The 24,578-nt window shown below is 29.4% G+C and overlaps 4 protein-coding genes across 4 annotated transcripts; all 4 read right to left on the bottom strand.

The window, feature by feature from the left end:
- Positions 1-240: 240 nt before the first annotated feature.
- On the bottom strand, positions 241-907 carry KVR01_013809 (uncharacterized protein; the record flags this gene model as incomplete). Its single annotated transcript, XM_044784234.1, has 2 exons — positions 241-360; positions 464-907. The coding sequence occupies 2 exons, from the start codon at positions 905-907 to the stop codon at positions 241-243; spliced, it is 564 nt and encodes a 187-aa protein (XP_044637236.1).
- Positions 908-6,848: 5,941 nt separating this feature from the next.
- KVR01_013770 (uncharacterized protein) lies at positions 6,849-8,324 on the bottom strand (the record flags this gene model as incomplete). Its single annotated transcript, XM_044786846.1, has 1 exon — positions 6,849-8,324. One exon carries the CDS (start codon positions 8,322-8,324, stop codon positions 6,849-6,851), a length of 1,476 nt encoding a protein of 491 aa, XP_044637197.1.
- Positions 8,325-10,089: 1,765 nt separating this feature from the next.
- Positions 10,090-10,566, bottom strand: KVR01_013798 (uncharacterized protein; the record flags this gene model as incomplete). The annotated part of the gene is made up of 1 exon (XM_044793081.1): positions 10,090-10,566. The coding sequence occupies one exon, from the start codon at positions 10,564-10,566 to the stop codon at positions 10,090-10,092; it is 477 nt and encodes a 158-aa protein (XP_044637225.1).
- Positions 10,567-23,505: 12,939 nt separating this feature from the next.
- Positions 23,506-24,207, bottom strand: KVR01_013806 (uncharacterized protein; the record flags this gene model as incomplete). The annotated part of the gene is made up of 1 exon (XM_044789964.1): positions 23,506-24,207. One exon carries the CDS (start codon positions 24,205-24,207, stop codon positions 23,506-23,508), a length of 702 nt encoding a protein of 233 aa, XP_044637233.1.
- Positions 24,208-24,578: the final 371 nt, after the last annotated feature.

The raw sequence follows: 24,578 nt of genomic DNA, 5'->3' as shown, positions 1-24,578 counted from the left end.
TTTTATAATAATAATATTAAGTTTAATAATCTTTAAATAAGTTATATAAATTAATTTTAATCTAATAATAATAAAAATATAAATTAATAATATTAAAAGTAATTAATTAATTATAACTAACTATTAAAAGGTTACTTAAAAAACTTATATAAGTAAATACCTTCCTACTAACTAAGCTTAATAGAGGATTACTTCAACTACTGCAAATAAGTTATAAGTATATAACTCGAACTAGCTCTCTTATGCATTTTCAGGCAGACCATTAAGAGGCTCATCAAGTCCATGGACCTGTTTCCGGTGCCATTGCCTCTTGGTCCAATAATCATATGTCTCATCACACATGCCGCAATGAATAGGTGTCTGTGCAGCACGGAACTATTAGCGAAAACCATGAAAGTAGCGACCTCTCCTAAATACACGAGGCTGCTGACAACCTGGACAGGTGCCTGAATTCTGGGCTTACCTTGCGCCGTTCCGCTAACTCGGGCGGGTCCGGGCCTGGTTGATCCGTATAGACAACAAACAAGCCTACTCGCCCCTCCTCGTCGCCTGCCCCGAACTTCAAGATCTCTTCCTGCAGCTTCTCAAACTCCCCCGGGATCCTTTCGGTCGGATCGTCGGCGGTGACGCACCGCTGCGCGTAGACATGAGCGTAGCTATAGGCTACGTATACGTGCGTGGAGCGGTCGTGGCTTTCAATAGACGGAACAACGTAGAGCATGTCGTTACTTCCGGCCTTCTCCCGGAGCAGGGCTGTGATCTCATCGGGAGTCTCACTGTCGTAAAAGGGTACGAATAAGGTGCCATCGGTGCCGTGGGCCTTGCCGTTTGCGCGCAAGAATGCGTCCATAGTAGAGACGCGCACCTTGAGTCCCCGGAGGACGGTGATGAGGTTTGGCCCTGGCATTTTCGTCGCGCCTGGGTATTTCTTGTTTGAGTGCGGATGTGTTGCGTCAAGGCGACTTAAGAGGCACTTTTCTTAAGGTCTGTGGTAGGCAAAAGGACTGTTTCCTTTGAGATAGACAGCAGAAGAGACGGAGGCCTGGGATTTTAAGTACAACGGAAGTGGGGAAAAGACGTAGTTGAAATGGAAATGGTGTGCCTGTTGGTGCCTCAAATTAGATGTGGCGGCGGCCTTTGGCGGGTGATCTTCAGACACACGTATACCTCAATACCAGATTTTGAATTGAATGAGCAGCTATATTACGGAAAGATGTTGCCGTATGTGGGTGCTAATTTGAATTTTCGCAGATGACCCGGCGCAACTACAACCGGGCCAGGTCCCGCCGAATCAATCCACGTTTTACGATGTTATTGTCCAGGCGTATCGTTGAATCCCGCTAGACAGCAACTGGAAAACTAGACCAGATGTTGTTACAGTCCGAATCATACAGGCCACTCAACAACCGGGTGGCCAAGTCGCCGGAGTGAATAGGGATCTTATCTGGGTCGAGTGTAAGGCACCAAGCAAAGATGAACCCGGGGAATGGAAGAGTGTCATGAACCAGGCCGTGAGAAGGCTTGATATGGCTCATCCAACAAGGTCATTTTTCCTCATTCTCAATGTTGGTTTGAAGTGGCTTATATTCTACTGGGACCCGGCAAACCCAGCCCCTGCTGGCCAGCATCTGCGCATAATCAACGCCGCCGGCTCAGGGAACCGAGGCGTGGGATGTGGATCCTCGCATCCGCCCACCTCCGGGAATCAACGGTGGCCATATCGATCTGAACAACGTTGTACATACAATACGAGCGAAGACTTTAGACTACTTTAGCTTAATATAGTAAGGTAGTAGGTAGGCTATACTTACTTTTAAAAATAATTTAAACTTTTTAAAAAATTATTAAAGTTAAATAGATTAAAATAACTTTAATTTTATAAAAGTTTTAAAAATATAAAATAATTATAAATATTTATATATAATTAAAATATTATTTAAATTTTATATTTATTATAATATTTAATCTATAAATTATTTATATTTATAATTAATATTATTATTAAAATAATATATTTACTTTTATTTATATATTATAAAATTAAAATTATAAATATTTATTATATTATAATTATTATTAATATTATTTTTTATTTATTATTATAATTAAAAATTTTATATTTAAATTAAATAAAGTATATTTAATTAACTTAATTATAATATTATTATATTATTATTTAATTTAAAATATTTTTAAATATAAAATATAATTAAATAATTTATAGACTATTTATATTTTTTTAGTTCCACTACTAAGCTGGAAGCAAATAGTTATAGTTCGAGAGGGACGAGATATAATGTATCTTTCAAAGATCAGCTTAGTTAAGTTTACCATACAGGACTTTTCACAGTGACTTCACAATCTGCTACGTCTACAACGCTATCTATTATTAGAAGACACCTTCCTGCGCTAGTACGCTAGGCCGTGCCGGTTCGGGCCGGCGCCGATTAAATAATTTATAATAAAAAAACTTTATTTTATTATTATTAATTTTTAATATTAATATAAATATTTTAAATAAATTTTAAATTAATTATATTTTAATATAAATTTTAATATTTTATATAAATTTATAAATAAAATAATTAATTTTATTTATAAAATTTAAAATAATATTATTTAAATATTATATTTATTTAATTATAATTTAATTTTAACTTTTATTAGAATTATAAATTAAATTTAAAAATAAATAATATAATATTTAAAATATATTTAAAATAAAATAAAAGATTTAAAACCCTTTTATAATTTTATTATAATTATTTATTAAATAAATATTAAATTTTAATAAAAATATAAATTTTAATTAAAAATATTTATATTAATTAAATTTAATAATTATTAATATTTTTAATATATATTTATATATATTTATATTATTTATATTATTTATATTATTTATATTATTTATATTATTTATATTATTTATATTCTTTTTAAATATAAGATTAAATAATTTATAATTATAATTATATAATTAATCTTTTATTTAATTATATTATATTATTATAACTTTATCTAACTTTATTTAAACCTTTTAAGCTTTCTTAATATTTTTTAAAGAGTTAAATTTAAAGGAGAGTTTTTAAGTTTAAGTTTAAAATTCTTATAGATTTTAATTTTCTTTAAATTGGATTTATAATATCTTAACTTCTTTAAAAATATATTAACTATTTTAAATATAAATAACTTTTCTTTAAAGTAGAGGTTTATTTTTATATAGTTATAAATTTAATTATTAATAATTATTTTTTATAATAAAGCTATTAAATTTATAAACTTAGATATTATATATAGTATTAAAGTATAATTACTTTACTTAATTATCTCTTAATTTAACTAAATAACTACTTTTAAGTAGTTTTACTTATAGAGCTAATAAATAGATATTTACTTAAATAAAGCTAGAACCCTTAAAGGAATAGTAGCTTTTATCTTTATATATTTTAACTAACTTACCTAAGTTATATAATAACTTTATATATAGTGTTTAATAGTATTAAGATTAGTTTATAGTCTATAATAGCTTTAACTTTTAATAGATATAATTTAATATATTAATATAGAAAGGTACTTTCTAATAATAAATAATATTATAGATAATTATAAAGTTATTATAAAAGTTTTATATAATAAACTTAATTAAAATAATTTTTAAAGATATATTATATTTTATTTTTTAAAACTTTAACTATTTACTTTTAATTTAATAATAGAATTAAAAATATAAATAGTTTATATTATTTATATTATTTTATATTATTTTATAATTTATATAAAAGTTTATTTTATTATTAATTTTATTTAAATTAATATAAAGTTTTAAAATAAATATTATTATTAAAATTTAAAATATTATTATTAATAATTATAAATAAATATATTAAAATAAGTTTTATTATAATAAATTTTATAAAATAAAATAAAATTAAATAATATATTTTATTAAAGAATAAATATAAATAGTTAAAGTTTTAAAATAAATTATAATATATTTTTAAGATTTATTTAATTAAATTTATTATATAAAACCTTTTATAATAACTTTATAATTTATATTTATAATATTATTAATTATTAAAGATACTTTTATATTAATATATTAAACTATATTTATTAAAGTTAATATATTAAAGATTAAAGTTATTATAAATTATAAGTTATTTAATTTTAATATTATTAAATATTATATATAAGATTATTATATAATTTAAATATAAATTAGTTAAAATAAATAAAAATAAAGGTATTATTCTTTTAATTAAAGTTTTAATTTTATTTAAATAAATTTTTATTTATAAATTAATATTTACCTATTTAACTTTTATAACTATATATCTAATAATTTCCTTAAACCTATTTAATACCTATTCTTCTAAATAACATATATATTTATAAGTACTTTCTAAGTTAGTATTAAAAGACTTTATAATATAATTTCCTTTCTTAATTTTTAATATTTTAAGTATAAACCCTTTTACATACCTTTTAATATACCTTTTAATATATATTTAAAGCTATATATATTTAAACTCTTTAATACTTTAAACTTCTAACCTTTTAATATTTAATTAGTATTTAAATATTTAATTAATATAATTATATATAGTCTTAAATATATATAGCTTTAAATATATATAACTTTAAATATATATAACTTTAAATATATACTAAAAGTATATTAAAAGTATATAGAAAAGATTTATATTTAAAGTATTAAAGATTTAAAGAATTCTACTTAAATATATAGTTTTATATAAGCTTTATATATAAAAGTTAATATTAAATAAGTTTATTAAAATTATTAGGTAGGTATATATTAAAGTTAAGTATATAAATATTAGCTATTTATTTATTAACTTTATTATATTATAAAGAAAATTACTTAAAAGTAATTATTTAATTTATTATATTATTAAACTAAAGATAATTAAATAAAGTAATTATATTTTATTATTACTTTAAGTTTATAGTTTTAATATTTTTATTATAAATAAAAATAACTATTAATAATTAACTTTATAATTATATAAAGGTAAATCTTTATTTTAAAGAAAAGTTATTAATATTTAAAGTAATTAATATATTTTAAAAGAATTAAAGAATTATAAGTTTAATTTAAAGGAAATTAAGATTTATAAAATTTTAAATTTAAACTTAAAAACTCTTTTAAATTTAATTTTTAAAAGAAAAATATTAAAAGAATTTAATAAAGGTTTAAATAAAGTTAAATTAAATTCTAATATAATAAAATAATTAAATAAAAATTAGTTAAAATTTTATAATTATAGATTTTTAATTTTATATTTAAAAGGTTAAAATATAATTATAAATAAAAGTTTTAAAATATATAATTAATTAAAATATAATTTTATTAATAAAACTTTAAAATAATAAATTAAATAAATAATATAAAATATTATTATATAATTATATATAATATATAATAAAAATTTAATTTTAATATATTATAATAAAATTAATTAAATTAATATATATAATAATAATATTAAATAATTTATAAAAAGTTTATAATTAATTTTATTAATTTTATTTAAATTTATAAAAATAATAATACTTTAATTATAATAATAAATAAAGATAATAAATAATTTATTTAAAATATTATAAATTTAAATAAAAGTTATTTAAAAATTAATATTATAAAATAATATTAATTAATAATTATAATTATTTAATAAAACTCTTTTATTTAAATAAAATTAATAAAGAATTTATTTAAAGTATTATAAATTTAAATAAAAATTATTTAAAAATTAATATTATAAAATAATATTAATTAATAATTATAATTATTTAATAAAATTATTTTATTTAAATAAAATTAATAATTACTTTTATATTAATTTTATAAAGATTATATATTAATTATATAAAGTTTATAGGGATAGTTAAGGGTATTAAAGAGTTTATATCTAATGGGTAAGTTGATAGAGTAAGTAATGTGGGCTATTTTAACCCAATCTTTAATAATAAAACTAGCGCAGCTACCCTGGCCGTGCTGGAGTTACCCAGCAAAGCTGAGCTGGATACGAAGGTTGAGGATGATCAGAAGAAGAATCTGATGTTGAGGAAGTTGACTGAAAGGCTGGAAGCTGAGAAAAGAGCAAAGCAGGCGGCCATAAATGCTAGAAATGGTGGGGGCAATGGCGGTCAGAGATGAGATGAGGCTATCAAACAAAAGGGGCAGGTGGTTTATGGCCACATATAGAGGGTCCCCATCCGCTGGACGGTTCACATATATTGTTAGTTTAGTTGGAGTATGACGAAACACTACTAGTAGTACATGGAATTCTTTTACACGTTTGAAGGAATTCATTTCCCCTATAACAAATATTTGTAAGGCTAAAGACGGGCGGTGGAAGGATAACCTAAGTTGTAGTGTACATAGATTGATTTCTTGACTACATACTTGGTAAGTACCGCCTAGGACCTACAGAGTTGTTGGTATTGGCGTGCTAGACATTGCCAACAACGAAAGCAGTAGCGAGGACTGCGTCACACAAATTACGTTATTGAGAGTTTTTCATCAAAGTCAATCCTAGGGTGCGAGGACGTTCTTATTTACTTGTCTTTCCTATTTTTCTGTCTACTCTGCCCATTCACTTGAACAGCATCGTCGCCCGAGATCAGTTCGGTCTCACACCATAACCCTAAGTGAGCAGCAATAATAATTGAGTGACCATGAAAAGGTAAATGACTGGTAAGGAATGAAATTACTAAAACTTGAGATAGACAATTTGTACCTAGGTCTCCTTTAGCTTATCAACTTGGCCGGAAGGATGCAATATAAATTACAACAGAGACTGAGCTCTAATCAGTATTCAGTTCTCATACTCTGTTGGCATCATAATCGTCGCACCAGGCTGGTCGTCCAGTTGACTCCAGCTTAGAGCACACGGAAACCAGAAGCTTGCTTTGTCGCCGAAAATAATATTTTCCTCCACAAACCTGGCTTCATCAGGCAAGCCAAGGTCATGGAGGAAATCAACCACATCGTAGCGCGAGACTCCCCCGTTGGCCTCAAACGCTAGCTCAGCCTCCAGGACTCTCATAAGGAGCTCGACGAACTCATCCTCTTCAGCTTCAAGGCAGAACTCGACTATTCGGGAAGTGATCCTGGCCCACGCCGCCACCCAGGAAGGGTCAAGGGAGCCAGCCGCCTCGCGGAACTCGACCGTCATCCGCATCGGGGGACCGCCGACGTGTTGGAACCCATAAGCGTTGCAGTTGTAATTGGCCCGCTTCATAGAATTGATCTGGATCTCATCAACCGCCCGGGTTGCTTTTTCATACATTTCCGGTCGACAGAGAGCACGTAGGCCGTCTAGCACTGGCAGGCATGTCTCTTCGGTGATTCCCTCAGCAGGTCGAGATATGAGTAGGAAGTCTCTGTGCGGTCGCCCTCCTCCAAAAACGTTTAACATGCCATAACGTCTTTGGGCGCCGGCGTCCTCATACGGGTTGGTTCGCACGGGCGGGAGTCGCTGGAGACGGGAGGTATTTGGCCGCGAGTCGAGCGCAGGGAAAGAAGTTGGAGCTTGAAGCAACGCTTTCAACCGGTCAGTCAATGCTGCAGACACGGTTAGGGGAGTGATAGCCAGACCGCCACCTACTGTGAGATTCTCGGTGCCTCTCCAGTCGTCCAACAGACGTCGAGCGAGAACGCTATCGTGCCGGATGGATGGGCAGAATGGGCTAAGAAAACGTTCCGGTGGGTGTAATTGTGATAATGTGCCGTCGGCGCACCAGAGTAGTTGCACGAGGCGGATGATGGCCCGAGGAGGGAGACGCTGAGCTCCAAGGCCGACGTGCACGTGTAACCCAGTGGTCTCGTTAACTCTCAGACGGAAGCTAGTTCTAAGCAGACTGACTACGCGCTTGATTTCGGCAAACGAAGTCTCGTTGGCCAGCATCGCAGGGCTCCGTAGTTCTAGACCAACCCAGTTGTAGTGGGCGAACTTCAATTCGTGAATAGAAGTATCGATTCCAATAAACCACCCTGTGGGAGGGCTGATTGCTTGATCGGCCTTCCCTTGCATGGTAGGGTCCCAGATGGCAAGGCCATGACCTCGGAGAAATTCCTTGAAAATGCCTTCTAAGATATTTTCTGGTCTTGGAGTCTCCTCTCGGAAACTTGTTCGGGGACTTTTAGTTTCTCTCGAGACGCGAATCACCTTTCTCATGTCCATTCCTTCAGCAGGGTCTGGCTGGTCGAAGAACAGGAATGGTACAGCCATCTCGAGTTCAACTCCAAATGTAACACCCTGCGATGGGTTGTTGGATGATGGAGAAGCCATTGTGTAACCTTGAACTGGCGTTGGTGAAGGCTGTGGCGTTTGTAAATGTGAAAACACAACACTTGGCTTTCCGTGTGTGGATGCGTATGTGTGTGTGTGGTTGGTAACTATAAAATAACAGGCAGACTGCGAGGAGAAGTGGGTGACTCTGTTACGCCTATATTTATAATGAACAGTCGAAAGAGATGCTGAAAGGCCTCGCACATCACACACATCACGCACATCACAAAGGCATTGTTATTACGCGTACTGTAATTAGAATATGGTCTGCACCTTCCATTGTCCTCACCTAACTATTCATATGCTGGACTTGGCGCTGCAGCTCAGTCGTATATCGTAACAAAAGAAACAAAGAGCCACAAAGGCATTGTAAATGGAACAATGTCCGTGGTCTCCCTGCCGAGGTACTAATGCATGAGCTTTAGGCGACTTCTGTTACGCCGGGCAACTAATGTGCTGCTAACAGGGTATCTCATATGATTGGGGAAATCATTAGCCTCCGGACGGCATGCCTCTACCTGTGGCAGCTCAAGTGAACGGGTCGTTCTCCTTCTTGGATGTGTCTCCTCTTTTTGCCGGCGGCGGTGGCTTGGATGCTTCGACGATCTGTCCAGGCACATTTTTGGTTCGGATCGTGAGAAGCTTGGGTTGTTCGAGAACATGAAAGTCGAAATTTGAAGGGTTGAGCTTCTCTTGACATAGCGAACCTGAAGATCTGGAGGGTGGCCGATCATATACCAAGTGGACACAGACAATTTAAGTTCAATGATACATAAGCCTATCTGAAACACCTTGTTGACGGTGATATGGCCTTGAAGACCGTGACGCTCCTGTAGGTGTCGTCTGAGCACTTCCGTGTCAAGTCTGCCATCCGGAACAAAACAGGGGCATCCGGACCATGTGCAGTTTATATTACACTAAAGAGCCTAGTCTATGTAACATAGTATGTTTAGGTGTAAATAAGTGGGGGAGGAATGAGGAGGAGGGAGGGAGGGAGAGGGGGAGGCGAGCTGAGTTAGCAGCTAGATGTTCCCCCGTAAGGCTACCTCCTTCACCACATTCCTCATGTGTTAACATTAAAGTAGATAAATTCTTAATAATAAAGTAATATACTTAAAGAAGGAAGATTAAGTTTTTAAGTACTTAAAATTCTACTTAACTTATAAAGGTTATTTAATATATAATAAATAAAATTTATTTAGTTTAATAAGATAGTCTTTATAACTTATAGTAAAATAAGTCTTAAATTATCTATAAAGAATTATTGATTTACAACTTGACTTACCTAAGGAATAGTATAGGGGAAGTAGTGAAGCTATAAGCCCACGTTGCGAGAGGTATGGAGGCTATTTGGGCTGATAAGATAAGTAGGGTGTACGGACCTACCTAGGTACTGGTTGGTCCTATGAGCGATCAGCCCATGGCCCTGACACTTAAATGAGAAGTTTTTTTTTTTTTTAAACATGCTAGACATGTTGTAATTGGGCTGTATGCGAGATGCTCTTTTATTTCTTTTTGGGTGATCTCGACGATATTGAGTTACTACTGGTAGAGGGACAAATTCAGGAATGGCAATAGGGAGCCGTGGATAGAACAAAGTGTAGACCAAAGTTTTATTAGACCATTACCACCACTAGAACAAACGATGGCCGCGACACTCAGAACCACGCATTCTGAAGCGAAATGCACACTGGAAGAAAAGGCAAATTCTTGTCGCAACACCAGAAATACACGCGACCCTTCTTCTTCTGGAATACAACGTGGCTTATCTGCCCTGGGCAGCGGTCCTTTTGACCCCAACAGTGAGAGACATCGACATCCTCGCCGCAAGATCACCGTCGTCGTCAAACTCATCCTCGTAATTGCCCTTGCCTCCCATGATCCTTGTCCCGTGCGTGTTCAGCGACCCATCCAAAAGCGCCCCACCCGTCACGACGCTGACATTCGGAATGACGGCGCCGTAGCCGAGCCATTCGATGCCGTGGGCCATCTGCAGCTCAACCTGGGTGCGTCTGCGCCTGTTTCCATTGCTCTGATACGGTTCTGGCTGCGGCTCCCGGGGCTGCAAGCCTGGGTACGACATGTATCGGAGCTGTTGATCTTGGGGCTGGAACGGCGGCTGAACGCCTCGTTGGCCACTGGACGACCTCGGTGTCCCCGGCGGGGTGGGCAGCTGTTGAGCACCATTTTCCACGGCCTTCTTCACGGGCGTGCGCTTGGAGGATGATGCGCCAGAGCTCATGTTGCTTGTTGTTTGCGTGGGGAGATGGTTTGCTGGAAGTTTTGAGTTGGTAGTGGGTAATCTGACTCCTTTATACAAGCACTTGAATATGGGTTCCTGAGATGGCGGGCAGTTGGTTGTGGTTCAACGGCCATGGTGAGCCTCATCATGGTGCGAGCCTTATATGTTTGGTGAGAGGATCCCCCGTACACGTAGAATGAGGTACGTGTTATATTTCTTTGACCTTCGAATTGACTGCCGACATGAAAGAATCTAATGTTTTAGATCTAAACTTTGGTTTTCAGCTTCCAAACGCTTGGAGAGCCCCCTTTCCCACAGAAGAGCTCTCAGCCGCATGTACAATGGCCTTGTTGCTTGTGTTGCTGTCAGACAAAGAAGCTTCATCTAGACAAAGCAGGTTGTTTAAGGATTGAAGACAAGGAAATTACATGTCCAGAAACTCAAGCTTAGAATGTCTCGCAACTGAACGACGACGAAGCCTCTCGAATTGCCAGCCGGCGTCTACTTGTCTCCGTTTCTACCGTGGCCATCTCGACGAGAATTTCTTCACCCAGCACCGGCCCTTACTACCTAGATACAAACGATAAGCAGGCCATATCCATCACAGGACCTTCATTAGCCGAGAGCTCTAGGGGTCTCAATCGCCTGCCCATTAGTAAAATACTGATCACAACAGCACATATGAATTGCTTTTGCGTCATGATATGTGATGAGAAACCCGCCATGGTGTTGGAAAGGTGGAGCGACCACCGTGCCATCCTTTCATGACTCTTCATACCAATGCCCTATTCATACCTCCAATCCATCTACGTTGTTGTAGCTGAGTCTCACAGGGACCCCGTATTAGACTGCATGGTGAGGGTAATCGTCTTCCTTGGCTCATCTGGTCCACCCAGCCACTCGATGTTCTCAAATCGTTGAAGCACGAGTATACGTACAATCAGATAGCTAGCCCCAGTAAGAGCATATTGCTCTATTTGAACTGTTAGTATGCATCGTGACAAGTAAAGAGAGGTTTATATTGAACATGGACTTACGGCCTAACCAGATACGCGGCCCTCCACTAAACGGGACGAAGCTCTATAAAAATACACTTCCGAATAGTTAATAAAGAAATACTATTTTCATATATATAATTACTAAAAATAATTAAACTATAAAGGGCTTTATTAGATAAAAGTATTTAATATATAAATAAAGGGGTAAAAAGTTTATTAATTAATAATTAGAATTTAATTTTATTTATACTTAAATTCTTAAAGGTTATAAAATTTAAATCTTTAATTCTAATTAAATTAACTAATATCTTTTTAAATAAAATAATAATAATTTATTATAATTAATTGAAAAAAAGTTATATAATACTTCTTATTTATATTATTAATAATATATTTAAAACTACTTTTAATACTCCTTTATAATTTAATAAAACTATATTTATAAAATAATAAAAATATCTTTATATTTTTTATACTTTATTTAATAAAATACTCTTAAAATCTTTATATAATCTTTTATATATAAAATTATTTAAAAATAACTATTTTATAAAACTTATATTAAAGTTATTTTATAAAAATATTATATTATAATCCTTATTTTATTTATATTTTATAATTATATTTTATTTTAAAAAATAAGAAAACTTTATATTATATTTAAATACCTTTTAATTATAAATATTCCTCTTATAATTTAATTTTATAATTACTTTTAAAATAAAATAAAATCTATTTATATTTATATTTTAAAATTATAAAAGATTTTATAAATAAAGTTACTTTTAACTTTATATTTATAAATATTTTAAAATATTTATATTAAAAATTACTTTATAAATTTTAAAATACAACCTTTATAAATATAATAAATTTATAATACTTTATATAAAAATTAAATTTACTTTATTAAGAAATATTTATAATAATATATTTAAATTTAATAATTATAATTAATTTATTAACCTTTATATTAAAAATTTAAATTAAAAATATTTTTAACTTTAAAATATTTTATTTCTAATAATTATAATTAAAAATTATAAAAATATTTTAATTTATATTTTAATTTAATAAATATTATAATATAAAATTAAATAAAGTTATAAATTATATTAAATAATATTTATTAATTTATAAAAATTTATTAATATATATTTTATAAAAATATTAGAAAATTAATATATATATATAAATATAAATAAATTTATAAAAATATTTATAAAATACTTATAAAATATAATTATATTTAAAAGATTTAAAGTTTTAAATTAAAAGTTTATTAAATTATATTATATAATCTATTAAAATTTAAGTTTTTTATTAAAAGAAAATCTTATTAAAAGAATAATAATTTTAAGAATTTAATATTTAAAAAAACTAAAAGTATTAACTAATATATAACTTATAATAATAAATAACTTACTTATATATATAAAAATATAGAAACTATTAAAATAATATAAAAAACTATAAAATTTATATTAACCTATTAAATTTATTATTAAATTTATTATTAAAAGGATTTTTAATACTTTATTAAATAATTTTAATATTATAAAGGATTATTTAAATAAAATTAATTTAATAATTATAAATTTATTTACTAATAATATAAACCTATTAAATTAAATAATTATAATATAAATATTAAACTTATTAAATAATAAATATATTAAATTTATTTAAAATATTATTTAAAGTTTATAAAAGATTATAATAATTATAATATAAAAATATATTCTTTAATTTTATTAATAAATTAAGAAAATAAATAAAAATAAAAATACTTTTATTATTAAAAATAATAATAAAAATAAAAAATAAAAGAATATACTATAATATACTTATTATAAAATAAAGGTTATATTAAAAATAACTACTATTTTTTATTTTAAAAAGTATTAAAAGTTAGGAAAATAAAAATAAAATTAATAAAAATTATAATAATTCTTAAAAACTTTAAAAATAATAAAGAAAAAAATTTCTTTAAAATAAATTATTAACTATTTATAATAAAATAAATAAAGAAAGTAGTAATAAAGAAATAAAGAAAAAGAAATAAATATAATATAAAAATTTTTAATTTAAAAGAAAAATTATTTAAATTTAATTTATAAAATTATTATAATAAAATATAAATTATAAGGAAAATATAAAAGTATACTTTATATATAATAAATTTTAATAATAATAATATTATTAATAAAACTTTAAACTATATAAATAATATAATATATATAAAAGTAATTTAAAAATAAATAAAATAGAATTTACTTTAAATATATATATAAATATATTTATTATAAAAATATAAATCTTTTAAATAATATTAAATATATAAATATTAATATCAATTAAAGAAATATTAATAAAATAAATATTAAAATAAAAGATATTAAAATAAATATAAATAATAAAGATATAATTTTAAATAATATATATTATACTTTAAAATTTAATATAAATATATTAGTTTTAAAATTATAAAGTATATATATAATATAATATTTATAAATATTATAGTAAAAATAATAAATAAAGTTTTAATAAAATAGAAACTATAAACTATTATAAGAATAAATTATTTTATATTAAAATAAATACTTATATAAATATAAATAAAATAAATAATTATTAAATATAAGTAAAAACCCTCCTTTAATTATTAATTAAAATTTATTAAATATATATTTATAGTATTATAAATTAAAGTATATATATATAAACTCTTTATTTATAATATTAAAAATAATAATATAAATATTAAATCTTTTAAAAGGATATAAGAATACTATTATATAAATATAATATATATTTAAGAACTAAATATAATATTAAAATAAATATAAATAATAATTTATATAATTATAATATATTAAAAGAATATATAATAATATAGTTAATCCTTTTAAAAATATTTATAATAATTATAAATATTATATATTATTTTAAATAAAAGATTAAATATCTATATAGACCTATTAAAGTTTAAAGATTAAATATTAGAATTTTTAATAAATATAAAATATAATAAAAATAAAATAAATAAAAATAAAAGAATTTAATATTAATAATAATATTAAATATATTAATAAAAATTTAAAATAATATTAAATAATAATAATATTATATATAATAATACTTTTTTATATAAAGGAATTTAATAATTTTATAAAAGAAGGAATTTAATAATATTAAATAAAATAAGATATTTATTATTATAAGTTAATTTACTTTATAAGTTATAAGGGAAGTTATTATATTTAGTATATATTTATATAATATTATACTTTAAAAGATTTAAAGTAGAAAACTTTATATAATTTAATATATAATTATAATTTACTTATAAATTATATTAAATTATAGAAATCTATAATATATTATAATAATAATAAAGATAAAAATAAACTAAACCTTAAAATAAAAAAGGGTATTAATTAACTTTAATAAAATAATAAAATATATAAAATATATATTAATAATAAAATAATATAGATTAAAAATATAAATATTTTAAAAGTAAATATATTATAAATAAAAATAATAATTCTATATTTAAAGAAAATAAGAAAATAGAATTATATAATAATAATAATAATAATAATAATAATAATAATAATAATATAATAAAATCCTATATAAATTACTACTTTATATTAAAAGAAAGGATTCTATAAAATATAAAGCTTTATATATTATAAAGGATATACTATTAAATAATTAAATAATAATATTAAAAATAATATAAAACCCTATATATACTAACTATAAATAGAATAGATAAGCCCTCTAACTTAAAAAGGTTATATATAAAGAAAAAGCACTTTATTAAATAAAAGCTATAAAAACAAAGTTAATTCATTTATAAATTAAAATATATATAATATAATAAATATAAATAATATATCTAATACCTATAAACCTTAAAAGGAAGTAAATATTTAAAAGAAATTTATAAATAACTTAATATAATAAAGCTTTATTAAATAATTAATAAATTAAATAATATATATTATAAAGTTTATTAAGTAATATAAAGTTTTAATTAAAAATTAAAATAAATTACTTAAAAACTTTTATTATAGTTTATAGATTAGAAATATAAATATTATTATTAATAATAATAATAAATAAAATTATTATATATATAGTTATAATATAAAAATATATTTTATACTTTAATATTAATAAAGAAATATATATAAAATTATCTTTTATATATATAAAAAAGTAATATAAAGTTATTAAATAAAGCTTTATATAACTTAAAATAAAGCTTTAATTTATAGTATAAATATTTAAAAGAATTAAATAAATTAAAATTTAAATCCTACCCTTATAATAAAGGAATATTTATAAATAATAAAGAAAATATTATATTAATATACTATATTAATAATATAATAATAATAAGTAGTAATAATAATAAAGTTAATAATATAATAAATAAAATAAAAGAAATTATTAATATAGATTATTAAGAGAATTAACTTTCTTTTAAGAAATAATATAATAATAAATAAAGAAAAGAACTTTAATTATAAATTAGAATAGATATATTAATAAAATATTTAAAAATTTAATATAAATAATAATAAAGATATAAAACCTAAATTTACTCTTTTATATTAAAAGAAATTAATAAAAATATAAATTAAACCTTAAAAATAAAATAAATAATTATTAAAAATAAATAAGTATTATATTATTTTTAGATCTAAAAGGTTATATAAATATAATATATACTATATATAATTTAGTTAAATATATATTTAATTTTAATAAAGAATATTTTAAAGAAATAAATAAACTATAAGGTTATTTATTAAAATTCCTAAATTATTTAAAATATATAAATATAATAGAAAATTAAATTTATATAGATATTTAGATTCTAATTAAGGTAATAACTTAAATAATAAATAATTTATATTTAGTTATATATTTATATTCTTTAAAAATAATAAAATAATTAATTTTATAAGTTATAATTTTTAACTATAAAAATATCTATATTAAATAGTTATAAAGCTAAATATATAATCTTAAAAGAAGTTTTTAAAGAAGCTATATATTTATATAATTTATTAGAATATTTTAATATAAATCTAAATTTAAATTCAAAATTAAATAAACCTATATATATATAGATAATAATACTATTATTAATTTAGCTAAAAATTAAGTTTTTATAAAAGACTAAATATATAAATATAATATATTATTATACTTAAGATTTAATAAAAAAGGGTTAATAACTATAAAATATATACTTTTAAAAGAGAATATAGTTAATTAATATATTAAATTAATTAAAAGATTATTATTTATTAAATTTAAAGAATTATATAATTTAAAAGAAATTTAATAATAAGTTTAATACCCTTATTTACTAATATATTATAGAATAAAATTAAAATTAAAATTATAATACCTTAAATAATAATTTATAAAAATAATATAAAACTAATAAAAAATTAAAATAAATAGGTTTTATCTTAATAACTTATATAATATATAAACTATATATATTATATATATTATATATAAAATATATAAAAGTTAAGTATATAGTTTAATAAAATTACTATATAAATATAGTTTTATAAATATTATAATATAAATATAAACTTCTTAACTTAAATTATAAAAATAACTCTATAAACTATAAATCTATAAAATAATATTATAATAATATAAATAACTTATATAAAATAAATACTAAATAAAATTAATATATTTAAATTATAAAGGTTTAAGTTTAAATTATATTTAAAGTAAATTCTTAAGATTTTTATCTATATAATGGTATATTTTTCTTATAATAAAGGCTTTTATTACTAATAAAAAGTATTATTTTCCTTTTATAAAAGGTTTTAATATAATAAATAATATATTTTTCCTATATATTAAGTTTTATTATTATATAAAATAAATTATTTTTTTCTTTATAAAGGTTTATAACTTAATAAAATAATCTTTTCCTTAAAAATTAAGGTTTTTAACTATTAAGTATTTTTATATATTTAATCTATATATATATATATAAATAAATATATATATATAGTTTATAGAGGGCTATAAAAATATATTTCTAGATAGTTAATAAAGAAATACTATTTTTATATATATAATTACTAAAAATAATTAGATTATAAAGGGCTTTATTAGATAAAAGTATCTAAATATTAAATAAAGGATATTTAGTGTATAAATAAAGGGGTGGAAAGCCTATTAGTTGATAGTCAGAATTTAACTCAATTCACACTCAAATTCTTAGAAGCTCCAACCTATCATCCTGTCCTCCCACCGCTCAGGCTTGAACTGGTCGGCGTCGGGGCCCCAAAGATCTTTACGTCTGTGGAGCAGATGCAGGACAAAGCTGACAGTCTTGCCTTTGGGGACAAAAATGGGAGCGTTGCCGTCCGGGCCCCCTCCGCGGGGTAGCGTGGTATCACGGGCCGCGAAGCGGAGGTTGGCCGGGCTAGGAAGACGCAGAGCTTCGCGCAGGGTGAATTGTAGGTACCGACACGACTTGAGCGTCTCGAACGTGATGTTGGATGGATCTGAGGATCTGAAGTGTACGGGCCAAAGTGATGCAGAACGGCGGCGCGGAGCTTGGCGAATTCTGCAGGGTGGCGTGCCAGGAACAGTGTCGTCCAGGATAATAGTGAGGCTGTGGTGTCGCGCCCTGCGAGCAGAAGTCCGAGGATCTGTGTTCTTCGAGGACGACTTGTTGCGACGTTGAGTCTCGAGTGTCTCAGTGCCGAAAATCTTCCATCTCAGGACGAAGGTGGCATGAGTCGGATCAGAGTCGTCTCGAAGAAGCTCCTGAGCGACGGGCTGGCGGACGAGGTGACTCAAAGTCTGCAAGAGATACAGAGCACCCTTTCGAGAATGCTACCTGCCTACATGATGCCGGTAGACTGGCTGGTATTGGAGAGAATGCCTGTGCAAGTTTCTCACAAGCTTGACCGTCGAATTATACTGGAATGGGTTGAGGGTATTGATGATTTGACGCTACAGACCGCTCAAGAATTACAAAGCCACGATCCTAGTCAAATGCTGTGCGGCAATGACACATAAGAGGCGATCAGGCAAATATGGGGGCAGGTACTCCAACTGCCCATCGAACGAGTATCTCTGGATACATCATTTTTCCGGCTCGGCGGAGACTCCATTTACGCCATCCAAGTGATGCAGAGATGTCAAACTCGCGGGCTTGCCGTTACTACTCAGGATGTGCTGGCAAGCCCGACTATAAAGCAGCTCGCAGCTATTGCTGTTCTTTGTCAAAGCAGCCACTCCGCCGCAGCACTGTCATCAGTCACAGCCGTGGAGGACAACGGGACCGGGCGAGACATCACTGCAGTGGACATTTCTCAGCTTCCACTATACCAGGAGAATGTGCAATATGTTGGGCCTTGTTCAACTTTCTAGGAACGTTAGGAACGTATTTACAGAGCGTTCCACGAGAGATCACACAAGCCTTATGTCTTCGACACACTAATCGAGCTCACGGAGCCGCCGACAGACCCGAGCCAGCTCATTGAGACCTGAAACCAAGTGGTACAGCGACATGGAATCTTGCGGTCAATATTCGTCTCTGCGCCAGGCTTTGAACGGATTTTACAGGTGATGCTGGACCAATATCATGCTGATGTTGCTGTTGTTCCAGTCACATCGGAGCAGGATGCCCGCGAACAATGTGACCGCAACCTGGACACAGTGCGTTCACGCATGTTCGCTGACAACTCACCGCCCCACTCTCTCATGGTCTATCACAGCCCTCAGAAGACGTTCATCCATCTGATCATCAACCACATATTGATTGACCACGTTAGCTTCGCGCACATACTCTCAGACTGGCGGTGTTTCTACCATGAAGACAGCCCTCGCTCGGCAGATCGATCCCGAGCTTTGACGGGTTAATTTCACACACATATGCCAAGCGTAACAAGATCGGTAGCAACCTTTTCTGGACGGAAGCTTTGCACGGAGCTGGCGCGTGTCTCATTGTCCCATGTAAAGTTCCTCAGACCCCAGAAATGACATCTACACCTTGGAGAATGGGGTCAGTCAGGTTCATCGTGGAGATGACGCCACAACTGGAAGCCTTTTGCCAAACCGAAGGGATTACCTTGTCAAACTTTCTGCAACTCTCATGGGCATTGCTGCTTCACTTGCAAACAGGCAATCTTGACATTTTGTTTGGGCACCAGGTCTCAGACCGTGACGTGCACATTCCAGACGCCGAGGCTGTGGTGGGACCCATGCTCTCAGCGATTATAGATCGCGTCCAGTTGCAGCATTCGCGGAGTCTGCTAGCTTCGCTGCGGGAGCTGCAAGATAACAACATACGCACAGTGGGCCACAAGACGTACGATATGGCACACGTCGAGAGGCATCTGGGAGCTCCACCAGGTCAACTGTTCGATACTATGGTGAACATTCGCAAGGTCAAGTACCATGGGGATAGTTCCCAAGACGTTCAAGCGTACCGTTTAATATCGAAGAGAGATAGTAGTCGTGAAAGATGTGAAATTCTCCCTAGGGTACACCTCGGACCGGTCATGGCTGAGTCATTGTTGACTGGCCGCTCTACATGCTGCATAAAGGCACCCCAAGTTAGAACTTTAAGTCTTAATTTGGACGTCATAATAGGCTTCAGCTATATTATATATTTTATTTAACTATATATCTATTTATTTCTTATCTTCTTAACTTTTAAACTAATTATTAATTTATACTTTAAATATAAAGTTAATAATTTACTTTATAAAACTCTTTCTTTTATTATATTCCTTATATATTATATAAAAATAAATAAATTTTTAATAATAAAGTAATATATTTAAAAGAGAGAATTTTAATTCTTAAATATTTAAATTTTATTTTCTTTATATAATATTTATTTAATATATAATAAATAAACTTTATTTAACTTTTATAAAATTTATATAAAAGCTTTTAAATAAATTTACTATTATAATATTATTATTTTATTAATTATATATTTAAGATAAAATGATATTATTTTATTTAATAAAATAAATTTAAATAGTTATGTAATAAGTATATTAATAAAAGAATTAACTTATTAAGTTTTATATTATAGAATTCTTTTATTAAAGTTATTTTAAAATTATTTTAATTTTATTATATAATTATTTTATTAATTATTAATTATTAAGTTATTTATATTAATAATTCTAATATAATATTATTAAGAATAATATTTTTAATTTTATTTATATAATATAAAGTTTAATTATATATTTATATATTATATTTTCTTTTATTATTATTAATACGTTTTATTTTTAATTTCTATATATATATATAATAGATAATACCTTTATATAATAATAAATACTTAAGATTTAATATTTAAAAATATAGTATTAATAATAATAAAAGAGAATATAATATATAAATATATAGTTAAACTTTAAATTATATAAATAAAATTAAAAATATTATTTCTAATAGTTATATTAAAATTATTAATATAAATAGTTTAAAAGTTAATAATTAATAAAATAGATATATAATAAAATTAAAATAATTTTAAAATAACTTTAATAAAAAAGAATTATATAATATAAGATTTAATAAACTAACTCTTTCTTATTAATATATTTAATAGTTACTTAAATCTACCTTTATTAAATAACTTAATATAGTTTCTATTTTAAGTATAGAGTTAATAAAATAATAATAATATAATAATAAATTTATTTAAAGAATTCTTTTATATAAATTTTATAAAATAATTAAAAATTTAAAAAGTTAAATAAAGTTTATTTATTATATATTAAATAAATATTATGTAAAAGGTAAAAATTTAAATATTTAAAAATTAAATTTTTCTTTTAAATACATTAATTTATTATTAAAGATTTATTTACTTTTATATAATATATAAAATATATATTAAAAAGCTTTATAAAAAAGTTAATAACCTAACTATATATAAATAAGTTTAAAAGTATATATTAAATGGTTATTAACTTTATATTTAAAGTATAAATTAATAATTAATTTAAAAGTTAAAAAGATAATAAATAAATAAATAATTAAATAAAAAATATAATATAGTTAAAGCCTCTACTATTATTAATACTATATTTCTTTAAACATTAAATCTTAAATTATTTACTACTATATAAAGGCGCTATATATATTTTATATATATAGAGATTAAAAACGAAACCACTTGGACGTTATGATACTCGTTCCTCTTACAGTACCAGACCAAAATGCGAAAGTTGCGAAGAACGCCGACCACTTACCCATGGCGATGGACCTGACTCCGAATCCGGCTTGGACTCGGCTACCTACAACGATGTCGACTGCGACGCCCAAGGACGAAGCAAGTCTGGTCTTGACCAACACTTATGGTGTAGCATTGTCCTCGCTATCAGTGCATTTTACTTGGCCCTCCTAGCCGGGGATCCTGATCCTTGCTTTCCGCGGAATCTTTTGTCCGATGTGCCGGATATTTGACTATTCCGGTTAGCCTTATCTATACATCGCAAGGCTAAGGCCACAAGCACCTATCATATTATAACTATTAATATCAGCATCATACTCTTTCCAAACGCTAGGTCTTAAATGCTTACCACCGTATAAAGGCGCCATATGTATCCTCAGACGTATACAGAATAGGAGCGAAACCACATTCCAATTACCAGTGCGCTCCAAACGGTGCCATGCCCGAAGTTGCCCGCTCAAGAGGATGTGAATGGGACGACCTGTCTTTCCACTGGTTGCACTCAGCAACTCATCGCCGCGATCGTGGAGAGCCCACCGCCCAATTTCAATGACTTGACTGTACACGGCACCCCATGGCCAGATCACCCAGCGGTCATAAGTTCATGCCGGATTGAGCTGGGCTACACAAATGCTGACTACTGTACGAACTTAGATCAAGCCATTTTATCCTTGTAAAGAAGAAGGGTTGAGCTGTGAGTCATGGTGAAGTGGCAAATGAGGCCTTTGCAGTAGAAGTAGCCGGTTGATACGTAGGTATGCTTATCATCGTGGGCAGACCCAGTTGGTAGAAAGCCAGGCCCTGGACAGGAATGATTGCCTAGGTACAAGTTCAGAGCAATAAGATGTTGATCATTCAACTAAATGGCATGGCGCATCAAAATGTCAAACTCGATCTCGGTACACACGCATTGATGTCAGTCGTATCATGTGCTCAGTACCTAGGTATGGACCAGCCCCAAGAACTAGATCAACAAGGACTTCCGACGCAGAGTTTGGGGCTGGATGAACCTCAGCAGTCATTAGCACGGCGAGCCGGACATTTTTAAGCAATCATAATAGCGAAATGTAAAAGTTCTATTTTTAACAATATACAGCTTGTAGCTAACTGGCCGCCGCCGTCCTTCAGCCTCGCCCAAATAGGCAAAGAAGAGCCAAGGCTATCCATCTGTCACATTGCTGGCCCCAGTCATCACCAGACATAAAGTTGTCTTATCTATAGTAGAGGCGAGGTCTGGTGGATCAAGACACTGGGATGATTACCATGGTACTATATAGTTAAACACGTGTTCACACAGACCCTGGGTAGAGACTGGTCACTGTGGATTCCTTTTGTTGCACTAGCCACTTGCACATGGGCGCGCGCGCCCCGCGCGCGTGCACATACACAAAAACACACATTCTGTTCCTCTGCATCTCTCTCTGTGTGTGTGTGTGTGTCTATGTGTTTGTGTCTGTGTACAATGTGTGGTTTCGCTTCTATTCCGTATACGGAGTACGTCCGACGACATACATGGCGCCTTCATACGGTGGTCTGTGTACAATACAATGACTACTAGTAGGGGTCCATCTCTACCGAAAGCCTAATTCTCCGCACTGCAAACCATACTTGACTCGCTCCAGCTATAACCCAGACAGCATACATGCTCTTGGTAGTGTTTCAATTGACCCACTCGATCCTGGTACTATTCACCGCTCCCTGATATTGGACCTCAGCTGTGCTTCTTTTTCCCAAAACGAATGCGAAGAACTTCCATTCAATTACCTGTACGAGGAAGTCGGTTGCGAGTCGCCTGGAGCTTGACAGACTCATCTCTTTCGGGCTAGAACCATATGCACTTGCCACTCTTAACTTTATCATCGCGTCACCCACAGCATCTAGAATCCCCTTCCACTTCTTACTCTCCCATGTCTCTACGGTGAAACCAAAGCGGAGCGACTCAAGATTTTCCTTCAGCCACTGCACCGTTGTGCTCAGCTGCCAGTCGCCACAGTCGGGGTCCTCAGTGCGCTGGAAATTCCCGAGTTGGGCCACCGGGGTGGCATGCCAGTGACTGCCTCTTCTTCGGGGTGTTGTTCCCAAGCCCAGCCCTTGCCGCAGTTGAGGTACCCTAGGGTAGTATCGGCGCACGTCCTGCCAAGTCTCGTCTCGCAAGGGCACGCAGTCCATGTTCAGCTGCTTGCTCCCGCGCTGCCAAGCCTGGCTCATCCATTCCATCTTCATAAAGCCCTGCACGTGGTTGGCGATCAACCTCTGGAAAGCGTGGCTGGCAGCGTCATTGTTGGTGATGGACGGGAATGGCCAGTAGAGCACGGCGGCAAACGTCCCGCCTGGGCGCAGGCCGCCAGCAATATTCTTCATTGTTGGCTCCAGTTCCGTCCAGTGGATGGACTCGCAGGCCATCACAAAGTCAACCTGGTCGAGGCCATCCCATGGATCTTCTCCACAACGAGTTCAGTACACAAATTTTGTGGTTTCGCTTCTATTCCGTATACGTCCGAGAACATACATGGCGCCTTCATACGGTGGTACCTAGGTAAGCACTCCAGACCCAGCGCTTGGAAAGAATATGATGCCGATAACGATACTAGTAGTTATGATACAATAGTTATAATACAATAGTTATAATACAATAGTTATAATACAATAGTTATAATACAACAGTTATAATATGATAGTTATAATATGATAGTTATAATACGATTTTGTGCCTGTGAAGCGTCCAGTGAACC

The sequence above is a fragment of the Diaporthe batatas genome (assembly GCF_019321695.1).
Source record: "Diaporthe batatas strain CRI 302-4 chromosome Unknown Contig00032, whole genome shotgun sequence".
NCBI classification, from domain to species: domain Eukaryota; kingdom Fungi; phylum Ascomycota; class Sordariomycetes; order Diaporthales; family Diaporthaceae; genus Diaporthe; species Diaporthe batatas.
The sequence above is the reverse complement of the archived record's forward strand: the minus strand, read 5'-3'. Positions and strand labels throughout refer to the sequence as shown.